The following is a 19,408-nucleotide window of genomic DNA, read 5'->3' on the forward strand; positions in this document are numbered from 1 at the left end:
GAATCAAAAGTGCCGCTCTCAACATTTATCATTACTATATTGTGGCGAATAAAACAGATTTTGAATTATAATTAATATAACAACGTGTACAAAACAGTAACAAATGGCGGAAAAGCCGTTTATCTTGTCTCTGTCAGTCTGAAATGTCGTTGTCATAACGCGTTGCTATGGCCGGGTAGCGTGTGTTCTGCTCGACCCCAGCGCATGGTGGGAGCGGCGGCACTGGTTGTAACTTGAAAAATAATGCTTTATGTATGGTTCTGTCGATGGATACACGTGCACTACAACAGCGATAATAAAAGAAAACATGGGCAAAACGGTCTATCTTTGTAAACTGTGTTCAATGCATGCGAGTGCTGCCGTATGACCAGTCATTTTCGCCATCATCACTCAGTATATTCGCCAGAAGACGCGAACGAGAACTCTGCAGTGAGAGAAGATCTGTCTCTGTGCGCAGCGCGCGCACGTCTCACAGCGCGCAAATATTGAGTTCTTTCAAGTCTTGCGTTTGAACGGATAAACTCACACAAAAAGTATGTCAACATGTCGTTCTTGATGAGTATCCATCAGACAGTCTATATCCCTTAAGAGAACTTTATACAGTTGAGAAAGACGATGCATATCTCTGTATTAGGTCTTAAAGGGGCAGTAGCCTTTACTGCTGTCTGTCAAACAAAAGATAAGGACTCACTCACTGCTCTTGATTGAATAGCTGGTTATAGCTACTTAATTAATTGAATTCATAAAAACAACTTTTTGCTTTTTAATATTCAAATGCACTAGTCTATATCACCAGATGCGTTGGTCTGGCAAGAAGTGCAAGCCACTTCAGAGACACAGATAGTTGCGTGTTCTGAGTTACACAATCGAGCATAAAAATAAGAAACATATCACGGGAAAATACTAAAACGGGAAGACCGGGAAAAGAACTAAAATACGCGAGAAACCCGGAAAAAAAGGGAGGGTTGACAGCTTTGAGTCAATGACAGCTAGCTGGTGGCTGGACCCTTTTCTTAAAGAATGCACCTGAAATTTATGCAATAAACATGTTTTTGACAAATATTTCAATTTGTTTGTGGTCTATATAGCCTGCAATTAGCCTACACGCCCGAAGGCACGGCTTGAAGACCCAGTCAGTGATGTCACGATATGTTTAAATTCATTACGTAATCACCATCACCAAAAATGTACATTTTTTTTTGTATTAAAATTTGAAAAAAAAAAATATAGACCTACCTACCGACCCTTTTTAAAAAATTTTTTACTGTTACTGCAAACCAAAATATTTTTAAGGATGGCCTCACGCCTTCTTGAAAAGTTACTTTAATGTTTAAATTGACAGGACATAAAACATGTTCAAATGATAACTAATAACTCTATGATGGTTCAACTTTGCAATGAATTTGAGAATCGCATGAATTTCAAATTGTGGTGCCTGCTCTGAACAGATCATGATCCCTGTACTTTACGTCATATCGTGTGATGTGACTATCATTGATGTATCACACAATATATCGTGCAGGCCTACCTTGTGTGATCTGCTCTGATGTGAAAATATGTTAAAGATAAAACAGCTTTTGGATTATTGCGTGTTTGACGACAAAGAGAGCAGCTTTGGTTTACTGTAGGTTGTTATCTGCTTTTATCTTCTTAAAAGCAAGTTTGGTGGTGATAAGGGCAGAAACCTGTTTTTTAGAGCAGATGGAAAACATCCCACAGTCAATGACGTGCGTTTGTGCAAATCTCTTTATCTAAAAAGCACAGTGCATAAACTACTAAAATTAACTAGGTCATAGATTGTTTGACAGTTTGAACTTTTTGATACAATCTGTGCATATTGATTCAGGGGGATTTTCCTCCCCTATGTTGTTTGATTGATGTTGGGGTTAACTTTGTCTTTTGTTTTTTTGATAAGGTGGCATTCAGCTGTTCATACCTGATGCCTTTTCTGTTTTAGGGTGCTTTCACACCTGCCTCATTTAGTTTGGTTGAATCGTACTAGAGTTTGTTTCCCTCTTTGGTGTGGTTCGTTTGGTCAGGTCTGAAAGCAGCAATCGCACTCTGGTGCGCACCAAAAGCGGACCAAACAAGCGTACCGAGACGTCCTTGAAGAGCTGGTCTCGGTGCGCTTTCAAATGAACTCTGGAGCGGTTCGTTTGTGGTGAGAACGTGATCCAACCTCGAACAGAGCCAACTGCAAAAGTACTGATTGTTTTTGGACTTAACCAGCTCCCGTAGTTAGCTGCGCTGACATTATGTGCATGACGTTATTACCTGATAGATCACTGGCAATATTTTCGGAAGGTGAGCATGAGTTAAGAATAATTAATGCACGCCTCCGCTTGAAGTGACGAGCGACGCGCACTCGCCGTTTGCAGTGCATTAGAGCGTTGTTTTCACGTCGCATCCGCGTGTCATTATAGAAATGTATGGTTTGCATACACACAATGTAGTAGATTATGGCCAGGGACTAAACCAGCCCGCAGTCGTCTCTCCATAGTGTTATAGTTTGCTGGCTTTGCCTCTTCTGTTGGAATTTTCCCACATGTAAATTCTGACCAATCGACAAGCAGTTTAGGAAATACGCCATGGCCAATGAGTGTAGATGTTGTCACGTGCCCGCGTTTTGGTTCGTTTCAACTGGTTTGGACCAAAGCAATCAGTGTGGTGTGAAAAGGAAACAAAAAAGCTGAAAAATGCAACAATGTATAATTGTTTGCCCTTGGTTCGGACCAAAGTAACCGAACTACAGATGTGAAAGCACCCTTAAGGATGTTTACTTCCGCATTGAGACCAGGCCTGCAGTCTCCCTCTCAGAAACTGAAGCTTTCGCACCTCGATCGCCCCCCCCCGGTGACCGGTCCCAGTATAGCCGCCCCTCTGTGTTTTCTAACGGACACGAGGCAAACTAAACAATAAAATTACACCTCAAATATTTTTTCCCCAAAGTTAGTTTATGTCATTGAAGGCAGTTATCATCACGATGATTTCATTTCAAGTGTTCGTTTTTAAAATTAGTTTAGTTTTACTTAGTTATCTGATGCTATAAAAACGGGGTGTGTGACATGATGAACAGCTGAGATCGACGTCTTCTCTGAGTGAAGTTGTCACTGAGGCACTAACGGACATTTTTCGGGATTTTTGGGAGCAGATTGTAGCTTTAGCTTTAATTTCTACATTTCCATAACTGTTTATTTCACACCAACATAATTAATTGTTCTGCATCTGTGAGAGTGTGGACGGGCTTTTGATATCGCAGCTGTACTTCCTGCTCTACTTCCTGCGCTCTACTGCACAACTCTGGTCCCAAAATCGCTACTGTGCAGACTCGGTCCCAAGATGTCCGCGCCGTGCAAGGGCGCCTGAAAGCTGCACCTCGGGCAAGCGGAAACGGATGATGTTGAGTTGTCCATATTTTTTTTACGGCCTATGATTGAGACCAAATGCAAAGCAGACACGTTCATTGCACTTTATCATTTTGAGGTAGAAACATCAGGACACTATTTCTTATTTGTGGTGACCTTGTTCATCATGGGATGTCATCCTCTAACATGTGAACAAAAAAGGATTACAATGCTATTTAATCAGTTAAGTTCTTTGTTTAGTATTTTTCCTGTAGGATTGACTTTATTCTACTGAGCACAGGAGAAAGTTTCCAATGTTGCTTTAATGCTTTAAAATAAGCACAAAATCACTTTTAGAGTCGTCTGTATGATTTTATATGCATGCATCTTTGGATTTCATATAATAGCTTTAAGTGATGAACTGGTCAAGCTTTAAGTCATTATTCACTGATGGTCTTCCTCTCAAATGAACAATGAACTGGTGCAGACATATTATTGATAATGACTTAAATTTCATTATCTATTCATAACTATTGATAATTTTTATGGTGCTTTTTTGTCATTTTAACCAAGGATATTCTACCGAAACGCATTTGTGTTCCATGGAAGAAAGAAAAATGTCATGATGAGAGTGAAGAAATTAGGACAGAAGTTTCATTTTTGGCTGATTGATTCCTTTAATTGAGACAAACAGACATAAGTGACGCATGCTTTTACATGCTGGACAATAAAACGGGTGATAAAATCTCAGACAGACATTAAAGGATGGACCCGAGCCATGTCTAGAGACAAAAGCTCACAGAGACTTGAGAGCAATACTCTTATCATCAAAAAAACACCAAGCAAGAAAATGTAATTTGTGCTGCTCTAAAAGCATCCCCCCTATCATTGTGTTTTGTGTTTGTTTGTGTGAGCTGATGTTTTAGCTGGAGTAGTTTGCCAGAGCGTCCTTCTTTGCAGTCATGTGACATACACCGCATGTGTGAAAGCCTGTTTGTCCCTTTAATAATAACACGTATGCATTGTGTCCATTGTGACCTCTAGCAGCTTCCAGAGTCGGTTTGTTATGCTTTTTGTCTAAATCCACAGGATGTGTGCAGCGCTAGTCGTGAATGATCTGCTGTGGGCTGAGGGACTCAACAGGTTACTGGTTAAATCAGGGCTAGGGCTGTGCGATATTGAAGACAAATGCGATATGCAATATCTTATTAAATAATGCAATATTCGATATGCGATACGATATTGCTTATTAGTGAGTAAAATCTTTTTTTTAATATAATTATGAAACCATTTGTGTTTCACATTCTCTCTGGGAAGGAAAGCATCGCAATTTATGTCCCAAATAGTTCACGTTTTGGTGTGTGTGTGTGTCAGATTATTATGTTTAATAACTCTTTTTAACATCAAGCAAGTCACATAAGTAACAGCCGTGTGCCCAGTCTATTCTCTGCTCTATGCATCGACCTCAAACGTACACTTTTTACAATGTAATTGAAGTAGCCTATTAAAATCATTCAGATATCGCATGCTGTTGCGATATGCATATTGTGATATGTACATTTGCGATATTTCGATAATTTCGATATATTGCTCAGCCCTAATCAGGGCTTTCACGTGGTCTAAAGGTCCCGTGTAGCCGGACTTTTAATATCACTGCTAGTTCTGGACAAAAATGAAACTTTGATAGGAAAAGATCATTTGATTGACTTTCATCTTTTATGTGATGTTTAGAGGCGGGTTGATCTGAAATCATAGTTGAATGAATGAATGAATAAATGAATGAATGAATGAATGAGGCATTTATATAGCGCTTTCAAATGTACTACTGTACACCCAAAGCGCTTCATTAAGTTATCTAAATTACTTTCTTTTACTCTTTTGCAGTGTTTCCTTTGCTATTTCTTGCTTTTTCTTTGCACTTTATTTTCTTATTTATTTTCTTTATTGAACATTTCCATGGCTCTCAGAAGCAGAAGTCGTCAGTTTTGTAAAAAAAAATTAGTGTTGAATGGAAATTACAAAAAATATAATTTTTACATGCTTATTTTCTTTAATTGCAAAAGAAAAAATCCATTGTGAGTTTTTATAACTTTCCCAAAAAAAAAACAAAAAAAAAATCAAGAGATTGATTGCGTTTATCAATTCAGTTTTATTGGAAACACTCACTCAGCTCTGGTTTTCTGCAATTTAATGCCAGGCTAATATAACAATGCACAGTTTTATTATTGTACATAATTAAGAATGATTGGCTATTGACTTTGATGTACACCACAATATATGGCTCATTGCTAAGGTTTTTTTTCTACTTGCCCGGTTGGGCTGGTGGTTAAAATGTTTGCTTACCCTGCCAAAATTTTCACTGGCCCCACCACAAAAAAAGTAATAATTTAAATTAGCATAGTTAGTATAAATATTATAAACATTTCCTTGATTATTATGCAGGAATGAGAGTATAGTTCCTAGCCATATCGGCCTACAAAATCACAACTTTTAATTTTCCGTCTGTCTTAGTACACAATGTAACTACAAAAGAGTCGTTTTAAAATAGGAAAAATATTGAAACTCTTTGGTCATTTTTTTGAGCGAGATGCTAATGGTCTAATCTAGGGATGTCAACGATTAATCGATGATCGATTAATTGTCGATAAGACATTTGATCGATAAGACTTATCGATCATCGATTAAGCAGGGTCATGCGCGTGCGTGAGGAAACGGGAGGAAAAATGATGCGAGCGTGCCCGAGTTCTATTTGGGACCATTTTACTGCTGGAGTTACACCATCATGACTGCAAGCTTGCATGTGCATTCGCAGCCTTTTGTTTTGTGCAAATGTAAGTTGTAATATTGTGTTTATTTTGTGCAGGCCTATCTTTAGCTGATTTAGCTCATAAGGATGCATTTGGTTAATAATTAACGTTAGAGGTGAGCGGTAGTAAAAGCGTGGCGGTGATCAGCTTCAGCTCCAACAGCACTAATAATGACTATAATTGGGACTGTTATATTACACAACATTAATGAGAACACTATTATAATAAAACGTGTTCAATCAAATGTGATTGTTAATTATTTGGGTTTATTTGCCGTGTGTTTCATTGCGTTGATCCAGGAAGAGCGCATGCACAACATGAGTCACGCATTCTGACTCGCGCATGTAACTTAGTTCAAGTTCACTTGTGCATTCGCATCAGATTGTGCTGAAGTAATTTGTAATATTACATTTATTTTGTGACGTTATATATGTGATCAATCATATAGGATGCGTTTCTTTCAGCGAAATAAAACGCACTAACAAATGGCTTCAGTCAGTGATGGCTACCGGTTTTCATTCAGTTTAGCGCATACAGAGCAATGCATAATAACGATGATTGGGACAGTCATATTATATAACAGAAATGAGAACACTGTTTTAATAAATGGTTGTAAAGTCATTGGGTTTAGGTGCCGTGTTCAGAGCGTTGTTCCTAGAGCGCCTCCCATTCTGAATATGAATATCAGCAACTCAATTCAAGTTCACTTGTCCATTCGCATCATTTTGTGAAGATATATAATTTGTAATATTTTGTTAACTTTATATAAATCTGATTAATCTCATATAGGAAGCTTTTTGTTGAGTTAAATAACGTGCTAGCAAAGTTTCAGTGTAACTTACCAGTGATTCAGCGCATCGGCTTCAGCTCGCGCTGTTCAAACAGCAACGCACGACTAATAATAACTATGATTGGGACTGTCACATTACATTACATTAATGAAAACAATATTTTAATAAATCGTTTTGAATTAACTGGGTTTAGGTGACGTTTCAGCACGTTGCTCTTGCAAGTGCGTCCACAAATTTTGAATAACAGATCTGAGGCGGCGTTCATGTTGTATTACATGTTATATTTGGTTATTAAATAAGTAATTTAATTAAATTATAAATAACATCGACTAATTTTACAATCCCATAGCCCTTTGTTTAGATAAAAAAAAATCCTTCTCATTCATTTGGTGAAGAACATGGCGTTTTGAGCAGCATTGCACATAGGCCTTCTGTCATGCTGTCGGCTAAAAGCCACTGCTGTAGAAGCATATTTCAGTATTATGGTTAACGATTAATCGATTAATTGATCGTTAATTTAAACGACGATCGATCATGGGAATTTGTGAAAATTGACATCCCTAGTCTAATCAGATTCAATGAATTATGCTAATGCTAAAGGTGCTACCGCCAGACCCAAAGATCGACTGAATGGATTTGAAAAAGGTAAAGTTTAACTCTAGGAGAGTTGGAAAATTAGCCTATTTTTAAAAAAATAGTGGCGTGTTCCTTTAAAAAAAGACAGCAGTAGGAAAATTAGGCTGCTGTCTCTTTAAGAGTTGCACGGATCCAATATTCTATTACACATGCATCTTATATCTCACGTGTTTGCGTTCACTTAGGACATAACCGACAATGTTTATGATAATACTCAACTAGACAAGCATTTTGACATAATTTTTTGTGATTATGTCTGTGCAAAGCGAGTTTTATTGCATCTACTTGTGCTTAAATATTTAAAAACAAGCAAATGATCAACTTATGTGGTGATGTAGCACTGGCCCAATCGGGCAAGTGACCGTTCGTCTTTCACGCTGACCCTAGGACATCGGACAGGCCTTATTGTCCTTAAAAGACCATCACAACTTCTATTTCATGCCGACTTTAATAACTATGGAAATGCGTCATCACCGCCTGTGAAAGAGTCCATGAACATTTGATCATATTTTTGAGTATGTTTATTTAACACACGCCAGCAGGACACACTCCAGGTCTGACTCTTCAGATCTGAGGGTGTGTGTGTGTGTGTGAGTGCGAGAGTGCGAGATCATCTCAGGAGAAGGAAGGGAAGGGCAGAGATTGGGTCACTGAGTTTCCTGTCCTGGAAAAAACAGGAAACCTGGCCATTGAACACATTCTCGGTCACACACTCTTCCCTCATCGCTGTCATCTCTCATATAGTCTTTTAAAAACCTTTACCCGTCTGTTGAAAGCTCCAGCAGCAGATTCATTTTGCGGAGTTGTAACTTTGCTACTTTAATTGCAGTGCATGAATAATAATCTAATTTTATCTGTCAAGAGTGAATCGGTCACCGTCAGGCACAGTCACATATTTGAACATTAACCAGGACAGCAAAAGTATTTTTCTGCACCTTAATGTAAATACAAACAAAATCCCAATGAGTCAAGTGATGTTTTTCTGACAAGTGCTCGCATTATTTTAATAAAAAGGTGCAAAATGCAATTTCATGGCCAGGAAATTTCTTCATTTTATCCACTTTTGGAAAAACATTTTAGACCCTGATGATGATGATGAAGATGATCGTAGATGATGATGATGATGATGATGATGATGATGATGATGATCGTAGATGATGATGATGATGATGATGATGATGTTGAGTTTCAGTTGTTTAGTAGCTGCAGTCGTGCCATTGCTTCTCTTCTGTATTTTTCAATTTTACTTTATTTTATGTTGCTTTCATTCTGATCAATTAATGTCCTTTAAAATGTGCACTTACAGTGAGCCAAAGATAAGAAATAATGTTGTTAACTGTGTGTGTGTGTGTGTGTGTGTGTGTGTGTGTGTGTGTGTGTGTGTGTGTGTGTGTGTGTGTGTGTTTCAGGCCAGTCTGTCCATCTGGGGATGGGGGGGTCTGGGAGTCGTCCTCTTCCTCATCTCATTTGGACCCTTTGCCATCTTTTATCTGGCCTTCTACATCCTCTGTTTCATTGGCGGGTAAGTGGATCCCAAATTAGACTTGTTTCAAACACCATCAGTGCATTTTAACCTCCGTGACATCTGTTGATGCTGCAATCTCTCTCTCTCTCTCTCTCTCTCTCTCTCTCTCTCTCTCTCTCTCTCTCTCTCTCTCTCTCTCTCTCTCTCGCTTTCTCGCTTTCTCGCTTTCTCGCTTTCTCGCTCTCTCGCTCTCTCGCTCTCTCGCTCTCTCGCTCTCTCGCTCTCTCGCTCTCTCTCTCTCTCTCTCTCTCTCTCTCTCTCTCTCTCTCTCTCTCTCTCTCTCTCTCTAGGGGTTTTGTAGTGCTGCTTTTATTTGGAAAGACAAACTCAGAGAAACACCTGGAAAGGTGCGAACACTCCTACCTGCCATCTACACAGACGGCCATCCTAAAGGTGTGCAAACGCTCGTGTCTGTCTTCCTTCTGATTTCGTTTTTCATTTTTAAGCAATAAAAAAACATTTAAGCAAAGTATATCATGCAGCTTTTTTCATAAAACATGTTAATATTTTTTTCAGTTTTACTATAAAAGGGCCCTATAATTGGTTTTATTTTTCAGAGATTCTCTGTTGTCTGTTTACATTATTTTTTGGGCGGGGTTTTATGATTTGAGTACAAATGTATTCATCAAAAACACTGATAAATATAGCTGCAAGCAGCAATTCCGGGGCCAAGCGCAAAGAAGAAAATAAGACATGCCAACATGGCTGGGAGTGACCAGCTGCAAAAATGCACAGTTTGGTGTCAATATGTCAAAACATTGCAGAGATACAACCTTAAGAGTCATTTTGGCATCATGCCTCAGCGCAAAGAAGAAAATGAGACATGCCAGCATGGCTGGGAGTGACCAGCTGCAAAAATGAACCATTAAAGACCTATTAACATAAGCTGAGGCAAAAAAGATATACAATTATACATAAAGTTAAAAATTAATAATGTATCACTTTTTACCTATAGGTGGCGCTGTGACCAAATGAATGTGTTGTGGTCAGGGTGAGATAACAATGACACATGCACAGTTTGCTGCCAATATGTCAAAACATTGCAGAGATACAACCTTAAGAGTCATTTTGGCATCATGCCTCAGCTTCGTCGCTGTGTTAAACAAAAACGATTTAATCTATTGATGTGAAATCAATAACTTTGTGCCGGGATGGGCTGAAGATGATACGAGTCAATTTTGGTGAAAATCGGACAAACGGCCTAGGAGGAGTTTGAAAAAGTAGGTTTTTAACTAATAACAAGATGGAGGAGAGGACGTTTTACCAAATATGGCAAAATTGATATCTATGTTCTCAGCAGTAGCCAAGGAATGTATTATGACCAGTTTCATCATAATAGGTTAATTTATTCAAAAGTTATTAGCCTTTGTGTAAATTTTGTTATACATTTTGACCACAAGGTGGCACTGCCCCGAAACTTTTTGAGCACCTTCGGGGCATGGTGCAGAAGACACATAAAAAGTTGCGTAACGATATGCAAATGCATTTGTAAAATACAGCATTTTTAGACAAAATTCAAAATGGCCGACGCCCAAAATGGGTGATACGGGATAGTTGGATATTTATCGACTCGGCATGATGTCCCGAATCTAACAAGACCACTTTTATGATTTTTGGAAAAACCCATCAGAAGTTATAAGCCAAAATAGCCATTTTTTGTATCTCCGGACCAGTAGGTGGCACTGCACCGAAATGCTGCAGATCACTTCAAGTCATGCTCGTGATGACATGTACCAAGTTTGGGTTGAATAGGATAAAGCATTGCAGAGATACAGCCTTAAGAATATTTTTGCAACCGTTACGTAAAATTTGTTTGCGCATTTATCAAAAACGATTCGACTAATCAACTTGACTTTAATAACTTTTTGTTGGCATGGTCTGAAGATGATCTGGTTCAATTTTCGTGAAAATCAGAGCAACGGCCTAGGAGGAGTTCGAAAAAGTAGCTTTTTTGGAAAATTCAAAATGGCGGGAAAATTTTCATGACGGAAAATGACGTCATATGGTGCAATCGAATCGGCTTGAGCCAAGGAATCAAGGGAAAAAAGAATTTTGTTTCTAGTCCTTATGGTTCAAAAGTTATTAGCATAAACATAAGTGCAACTTTGGACAGACGGTGGCGCTAGAGGGATTGAATTGGAGACCCAAAATTGGCTATAGTGACAGATGGGACTGTCCTCTAACTGTGTGCCAAATTTCACAACTTTTTACCATACGGTTCTATGGGCTGCCATTAGGGCTGGGATAAACGATTATTTTTTAAACGATTAATCTAGCGATTATTTTTTCGATGCATCGATTAATCTAACGATTAATTTTTCCTGTCCGATTCGGTTACGATTCGATTCGATTATCGATTATCTCCCCATTAATTGCCTAATAGCAATTTATACATGTTGATTTAATTATCTGAATGAAAAAACGAATTCCTTAACATTGCAATATATGTTTATTGCTCTTAAAATTCCAAAGTAAGACTATACAAGAGCAATGCATTCAATAAAACCTTGAAAACATAAAGTACACACACACACACACAGACACACACACACACACACACACAAATAAATAAGTATTAACCTACAACAAAGAAACATATTATACGATTTTTCTACGTATGCAACTCAGCCTACAGGCTATGCCCATCGATTAAATATCAACAAGTTGGTTAATCAAATCTGGGGACACACTGCAAGCGTGAGCGTCTCGGCTGCGTGGCGTGTCGTGTTTTGTTTTGTTTCGGCTCACATGTTAACAGGTTGGAGTTTGCACACTGACTGTGACGCGCGGAAAACGCGTGCATGCTAGAAATAGAAGAGCGCCTATTTTTCACGTGTGTTGGGATTAAATTACATTTTCATGTTTGAAAGTCTGTAGGTTTACATAAATGCAGATATAGGCCTAATTGTAATAATAAAAAACGTCAATTAACGATTTTGAAATATTGCAACTGTCAATACAGAACGAAATATTCTGTAGCCTAGTATTTGCCGTCAATACCATAGATATGTGGCTACTCCCGACGTTTTCTTTGCTGTATCAGTAGGCTATTTATGTTTAACATTAGGAATAGGGCTTCCCTCCGCATCAATAGCAGCAGCAGCGCCGCGTCAGACACGCTTCTAGTGTGCAAAGGCAGAGAAAACGCCACGCAGCCCCGTGGCTGATCCGCAACAGAAACGCCACGCGCATCCGCGGCATGACAGTGAAAACAGTTACATGTGGAGTGCATTATGGGCGCCAATACTCCGTTTAAAACCGGAATAGTCCTGGGATGAAACTGCTCACTTAGAGGATGGATACCCTCGGTCACATCAGCGCGATTAGACATTGAACATTTTAAATTTAAAACAGCTTATTATGTAGGTAACGTAGCCAATGTGTCCGATGCTTTCACTTGATGCAAACGTTTGTTTTTGTGATTAAAATACATCAAATATTACCAAAACATCTGTCTTCCTGTGTGCAGAAATTTGTTTATGTAGCCGTGACAACAAAACGCGTGCGCGCCTGGAGCAGGCGCTCTTAACACAGACGCGCATGCCTGTGATGCTCCGTGCGCAACCGCGCGCCAACCCCATAGACTGTGGCCAACCCGCAAGCCTTGCACTTCTGAAAGTCTGAGGAGCCACTCGTGTTGCTACCATAGATATACATAATAAATAATATACTTAATTACATAATATACTTTATTATGTACATCTATGGTTGCTACTACTCTCCGGCGCCGCCATCTTTATTTTGAATCTGACGAATCGACGCGCATTTTTTGCGTCGACGTATTTTTTGCGTCGACGTCATCGATGACGTCGACGCGTTGTCCCAGCCCTAGCTGCCATAGACTCAAGAGCGGAAGAATAATAATAATAATAATAATAATAAGAACGGCTACGATTACAATAGGTGCCTCCGCACCTTCGGTGCTTGGCCCCTAATTAAATGAAGGCATAAAACCATAACAATGTAATTAAGATTCAAAAAATGTTTCATCTCCATTTTAATGTTTAAATTAAATTTTAAGTAATCAAAAACCATTTCTAATTCATTTAAATCATGAAACTTATACAACAATTTATTAACAAATTTTTTTTTTAGAAACTTTTTTTTTTTTCAGAATTCCATTTCAAAGGTTTATTTATATTTTAATAATCAAAAAACATTTCTATTTAATTTCTTAAAAACATCAATTTCTTAATTAAAAAATAAAAATTAATTTCTAAGAAAAGTTATTTATTTTCTTTTTTTCAGAAATTCTGTTCTAAACAATTTCTGGTAAATGAAGGCATAAAACATTGATAAAATTTTTATTTCAATTGTGAAATTAGACAAACTTTTATAATAAAAAAAAAGTTATTTGTTATTATTATTATTAGTGTTAATAATACTATTACATTGAGACATGGCTAAATTCTACTGTACAACAATATACTATAATAATATATTAATATATTTCAAGTTTAATCAAACATTTGTTTTGATGGGTTGCTGTGAAGACCTTTGAGTTTCTGTGCGTTTATGATATGATAGTTTTTTCCGAATAAAAAGGTAAAATGCTTATGGTTTATGCATTCACAAAACACATCTGTGCCATTCATTCTCACTGAGACACGCAGAACATCCAGGATTCATATTTAAATAGTATTTTGCAGTTTAATATTCACAGACACTAGTCTTTATAATGATTTGCTTAAGTGTACTGACCTGCTTTTTATTTTTTCATCAAAATGTTTACAAATTTTGTGAAATTCTGCGTTATACTGTATATTCTGTTTATATGACTGGATTCCATCCTTGTTCGTAGGGCCCTATATAATTATTATTACTTTGAGAAGTACATTCTACTGTATAATAGTAATATATTTCATAACTTTTTATTTTGTTGAGTTGTAGTGAAGAGCTTTGAGTTTTTGTGTCTATGATATGATAATAGGTTTTAATCAAATGATGAAATGCTTGTGACGTGACTTTAAAATTGTGTTTGTGTTCCACTTGTGAGTTTTAAGTCTTTGTGTTTGTTCCTCAGGTTTCGGAGGAGATGAAATCAGAGTCCAAACCCATCAAGATAGACCGTCGTCTGACGGGATCCAATATCATAGACGAGCCACTGCAGCAGGTACTGTCAACTAAAGCCCTGCATTTATGCCCGAGCCCGACGGGCCCCGACTTTTTTACGCCCCTCGGGCCGGGCTTCGGGCCAATTTTCACGTCATACCTAAAACGCGGGCCGGGCTTCGGGCCTTTTTATAGGCTTCTCCTTTGTTTTATATTTATTTTATCAATTAAAAGGAACAATGAGTTCTGCGCTGGTGGAAACAACACGAGACCATAATAGCTAACGCGACTGTCAAGATGGCTCGCACAGTGTTCAGAGCATAGGTTCAGAGTCCGCGCCAGCAGCAGCGCGCGTTTCTTCAGCACGGAGACACACTGCAAGCGTGGTGTGAGCGTGGCGTTTCTGTTGCGTGTCATCCGCGGGGCGTCTGGTGCTATTAATGTACAGGGAAGCCCTATACTTCATGTTAAATATAAATATATTGCCTATTGATACAGCAAAGACAACTTCGGCAGTAGCCGGCCCATGCCATATCCATGGTTTTGACGGCAAAAGAATTATTCGTTCTGTATTGACTGGTTTAATATTTCAAAATCGATAATTAGGCTATGTTGTTTTTTATTATTACAATTAGGCCTATCTGCATTTATGTTAACCTACAGACTTTCAAACATGAAAATGTCATTATGTTTCACAATGTGTTATGGGCTATATGTTGTAGTCAGATAGATATGATGGTGCTGCAACACGCATCGCCGCAAATGATTAATGCAAGCCAACGCAAATGGCCGTAAATGAAACTTAAAATAAGTCTAAGATAGTCAAAAACACCATCATCTTCAATAAAAATGAATGAGATGAATGAGATCATTATCTTACCAGTGCGTCGCGCTCTTTTATGTGGTATTTGAATCTGAAATAAGCTGCTGAATAAAATGCATCTTAATCTTTTGCTTCCGTTGCTGTAAACTCCGTTAAATGAGCATATACCCCGGGAATTGAAGATGGGATTTATATTCATTTGCGTAGGTGTAAGGTAGGCTATAAGACAACCTGCATGTGCTTTTTTTATTTTATTTGTTTAGCTCCGTTTGCGAGAGCCGCGAGCAGAATCAGCCTGCCTCAGTTCGTCGAAAATGCCTTTTAGGCTACTGGTGGTAATAGTTGGCGAAATTAACTAACATTGTGATGCTTGAAGTGTTTTATGGATTTTATTATAGGCAAGACAAGTCAAGAGTTGATTTGAGAGACTAAATTAATTAAATATGCGGTTAACTCACTGTCGGCCGCTGGCCGCTTTTGGTCGTCACTTAAAAAAATTAAAACTTTAATTTAACAAACAAAAAAATGCTCTAAACATTTTTCTAAATTAACTTAATAAAGGAACGAAACGAAAAATAACTACTTTTACATTAAAAACAAAACAGAACTATTTTAATGGCTGCAACAATGTAAAAAAAAAAAAAAAAAAAAAAAAACGGGCTCCAGTCGGACTCGGGCCGAGAATTTTGATAAGCTGTCGGACACGGGCCGGGCTAGGGCCTCAGCGTCTCGGGCCAGGGCCGGGCTAGGGCCTAGATTTGAGGCCCGTGCAGGGCTCTACTGTCAACGAAACAAGTGCTCGCTCGTGTGTTTAAGGAACCTGTGGTTTCACTACTGAGGAGGATTTCTCAGACTGTTTTTTTCTGCTTGTGACATGAGTAAGATGCTGGATCAGCTTATTTGAGAGTTTAGGGCTGACCTGGTGTTTTTATAAAACTGATGAGCACATGACACTCAATTCAGCTTGATTTCAGTCAGTACTCTCACATGCTTCTCTGAATCAGGTTTAAGTCTGCTTACATTGCTTATATTCTGCTAGAGTCACTTTTTTGATGGAACCATTTTTCTAAATTAGTTTTTCTTTGCTTGCCTAAATGGCACTTTTATTGTTAGGCAAATAGGTTCATATTAATGTTGCATGACAGTTGTTGTCATTTAGGAAACAGGTTGTTTTACTACTCCACCTTAGATATGTAACTGACGTACCAGTGTCACTTAAAAGGTTAAGTTGCAGAATGCTGAAAACATGAGCTGGTATACGTTAATGGCTCCGTTCCAACACCCAATGAGCTGGCATAGACCGCTTCCTTCTAAGGGTAGGGTCACACCAAACCAAGGCCAAAAAACTAGCACTGATGAAAGCCGACTGTGTTGTCGCCTCGCATAGTCTTGCATCTCTAAGATGATGTAAAAATCGTGATCAAGGGGATCATGTGATCAAGTCGACACAGACCAGAAAACGTCTCGAACCCGATACGTTTAATGTTTTAGGCTGATATGGAGGAGATTAGGAAGAAAAAGCTGAGCTGTGATATAAAGTAAATGCTATTGGCTATTTAAAAAAGGGGAGGAGTTGTTTGATTTGTTCCGCCCACTCTTCCTGTTTCAGAGGAAATTACACATTGAATAATGCAGCTCATTTCAAGGCACTTCAGTGGGACTATAGTTGTGTAATTCATTATTTATCAGTGGGTGCGTTTACATGTACACCAATAAGCTGATAACTCCAAAATATCAGCTTATTGAAATAATCAGTTTCCCCGTTTACATGCAAACCAGTAAACGGACAACACAAGTTAACCGCGTTTACATGACTTTATTAATAAACCGGGTTATTTCCTTGTAGTGACGTCAAAAACAATAATGTCCGTATCTGACTCTGAGTTTTTCAAATGTTTCGTCAGTTGTGATGTTAATAAAGCGTGTCAGCGGGAGATTTACGGCTCATATTATCGCTCACACAGTTCCAGATGCAACGTTTATACTGAACCTCTTCTACTTATGCTGCTGAGATGAGAACAGCTTTATAATTTTCTGGGTTTTAAAAGAGTCTGTGTTTGTGATATATATCCTTATTTCATGCTAAACGCTAGCTCGCTCTGTCTGGATGCATTTAAATCTGCTCTAAGCTTGCGTTTTTGTCCCCTATCACACATGCGCACTTCAATAAGCCGACAGAAAGCAGGTTAATGCGTTTACATGCCGTGTGAAATCGAGGTAAGAGGAAGAAAACGACCTGTCCCGACTGGTTTATGCTTACGCCGTTTATGACCTTACTCCGATAAAAGGAAACGGGTTACCGCATTATGACCATGTTCATTGTCGGCTTATTAGACATAATCGGCTTAAGAACGTGCATGTAAACGCACCTATTAATTCATACATTTCCATTAAATTAAATTAGTTTAAATTAATTAATTTCTATTTAAATTTTGCAGTGCATTTTGGATTAGTCTGCCTAAGAAATGAGCTAAATCAAGGTATCTTAGAAGGCAGAGTGATGTTACCTTCTGTTTTTAACAGCCTTCATGTGGGCGGCGGTGTGTCTTTTCCATGATATGACCCTATTTAAGCCATAGTGTGTAAGAGCTCTTCATGACCCAAATCATTGTGTAACTCATTCTATACTAGTCTGACATTTTGAGGAAATTGTGTTAAAGTTAAACACAGTCATGAGAGTCAGCAGGTTTGCGAGCTGTTCTGTTCAGTGTAAACCCCTTTGTGGTAGAAGTGATAGGTTATTGTGTCAGTGCCAAGAGAATTCAGGCCACATGACCAAGAAAAATGTCCTTTTTCCGGATGTTTTTCACACATACTGATGACATATGTATATTAAGAGAAAATAACTTTTTCATTATGTGGTACTATATGCCACCTTAAAATGATTTCCTGGGGCATTTTTACCTTTTATAAGGGCAATTTTTCTAACCTTTTTAGATGTATGCATCTTTTTAAATGAAATACTTTCTTTCATTGTATACAACATGTGTATTGCCTCTTAAGATGAATCGCTTGTAAACGTGTGAATAAAAACGTCTGCTAAATTAATAAATGTAAATGTACTTTAACCCTCATCCTTCCCTCGGGTCATTTAAAAAATTATATATATATATATTAGGGGTGTAACGGTTCACAAAATTCACGGTTCGGTTCGATACGATACACTGGTGTCACGGTTCGGTTCGGTATGTTTTAGATACAGCAAAAAGAAAAAATTGGCAGATAAATTACCTTTTTTATTATTATTTTTATGCCGTGCGTGTTGCGTTGCGTGTGCGTTGCAGGAGCCCCACACGCTGTAGTGCTTTCACATATGCTGCGTTTGCAGTCCGCAACTGATCCTGTTGCATATCACAAACACAGCATTTATTCATTATTTTTTTATTTAAAATCCAAAAGTTTTTACTGAACATGCCTCGTCAGAATTCCAATTATCGTTGTTTACTCTTTAATAGAAGTCAGGTTAAGTAGCCTACTACATTTAAACAACATGTTATTAAGTTCATTTATTCATATTTATATACTTTAGATTTAGCTCACACAAGTGGCAAAACATTTAAACACAGGTTATAGCCTTAAATCACAAACATTTTAAATTAGAAACTTACAATAGTATATTCAAAAACAGCCGAGTCTCGTCTTTTCTTTCGTTTTTTACACCCTTTTAAAAGAAATCCTATAGGTCAAAAAGAACTTTGCTTTTCACCTCTAAAAAAGTACGAGTGCTATCCATTACGGCACTTTTTTTTTAACCTAAATGCCAAGTATGGTGTCGTTTTGTTGCTTTACTTGAGAAAAAAAGCCATGTTGACTTTGAAACAAGAGTATATTTTAAATTATATGCATCTGTGGTGAAATTACTAGATTTTCGCGTCAGTACATGTTAATTTTAATGCGAAAAGTCTTCTGTCGCTTTAATGCAGCAATGCAGCGCAGCAAAAAATAGACTCGGTACGAAAACGATCCGTGCACTGCTGCAGACGCAACGCTCCTGGAACGGACTGACGGACCGCATCCGCGTGCAGTGTAGCTGTCATCCGTTAACATGGGTACGGAAAAAAATACGCACCGCACACGCACTGCAGACGGAGTGTGTGTGAAACGGGCGTTAGGTCTCATATCCGCGGCTATAAATGGGCCACTCGTCGCGGTGATGTCTTTTGCCATTTGAATAAGTTGGAAATGTCTGTCTAAATGCTGCGGGGATAGTTTGTGGGATAGTTTGTGGCTGTTTCTCCTTTTTATCGTCTTGTTGTCGGCTTTGATTGACATTACATGAATTATTCGCTGCTGTACCATCAGCAAATGCGACATACCGTTGTTTTTTTTAATCCATCACTCTTGCCAACACCATCATAGCTTACAAAGAATCCAAAGTTCACCCAAACACCAGACCTGTTGGTTATTGGAGGATCTTCTATTTCTGGTTT

General features: G+C 38.2%; 1 protein-coding gene across 3 annotated transcripts in view; it reads left to right on the top strand.

Moving 5' to 3' along the window:
- The window catches only part of snx13 (sorting nexin 13), a 52,621-nt gene that overhangs the window by 8,845 nt on the left and 24,368 nt on the right, over nucleotides 1-19,408 (top strand). For all 3 annotated transcript variants that reach the window (XM_067425116.1, XM_067425118.1, XM_067425117.1), the window contains exons 2-4: nucleotides 8,988-9,100; nucleotides 9,394-9,496; nucleotides 14,127-14,216. In XM_067425116.1, the coding sequence (XP_067281217.1) occupies nucleotides 8,988-9,100; nucleotides 9,394-9,496; nucleotides 14,127-14,216 (306 nt within the window). The remainder of the gene's footprint in view (nucleotides 1-8,987; nucleotides 9,101-9,393; nucleotides 9,497-14,126; nucleotides 14,217-19,408) is intronic.

This window comes from Pseudorasbora parva, chromosome 19, assembly GCF_024679245.1.
Source record: "Pseudorasbora parva isolate DD20220531a chromosome 19, ASM2467924v1, whole genome shotgun sequence".
NCBI lineage: Eukaryota > Metazoa > Chordata > Actinopteri > Cypriniformes > Gobionidae > Pseudorasbora > Pseudorasbora parva.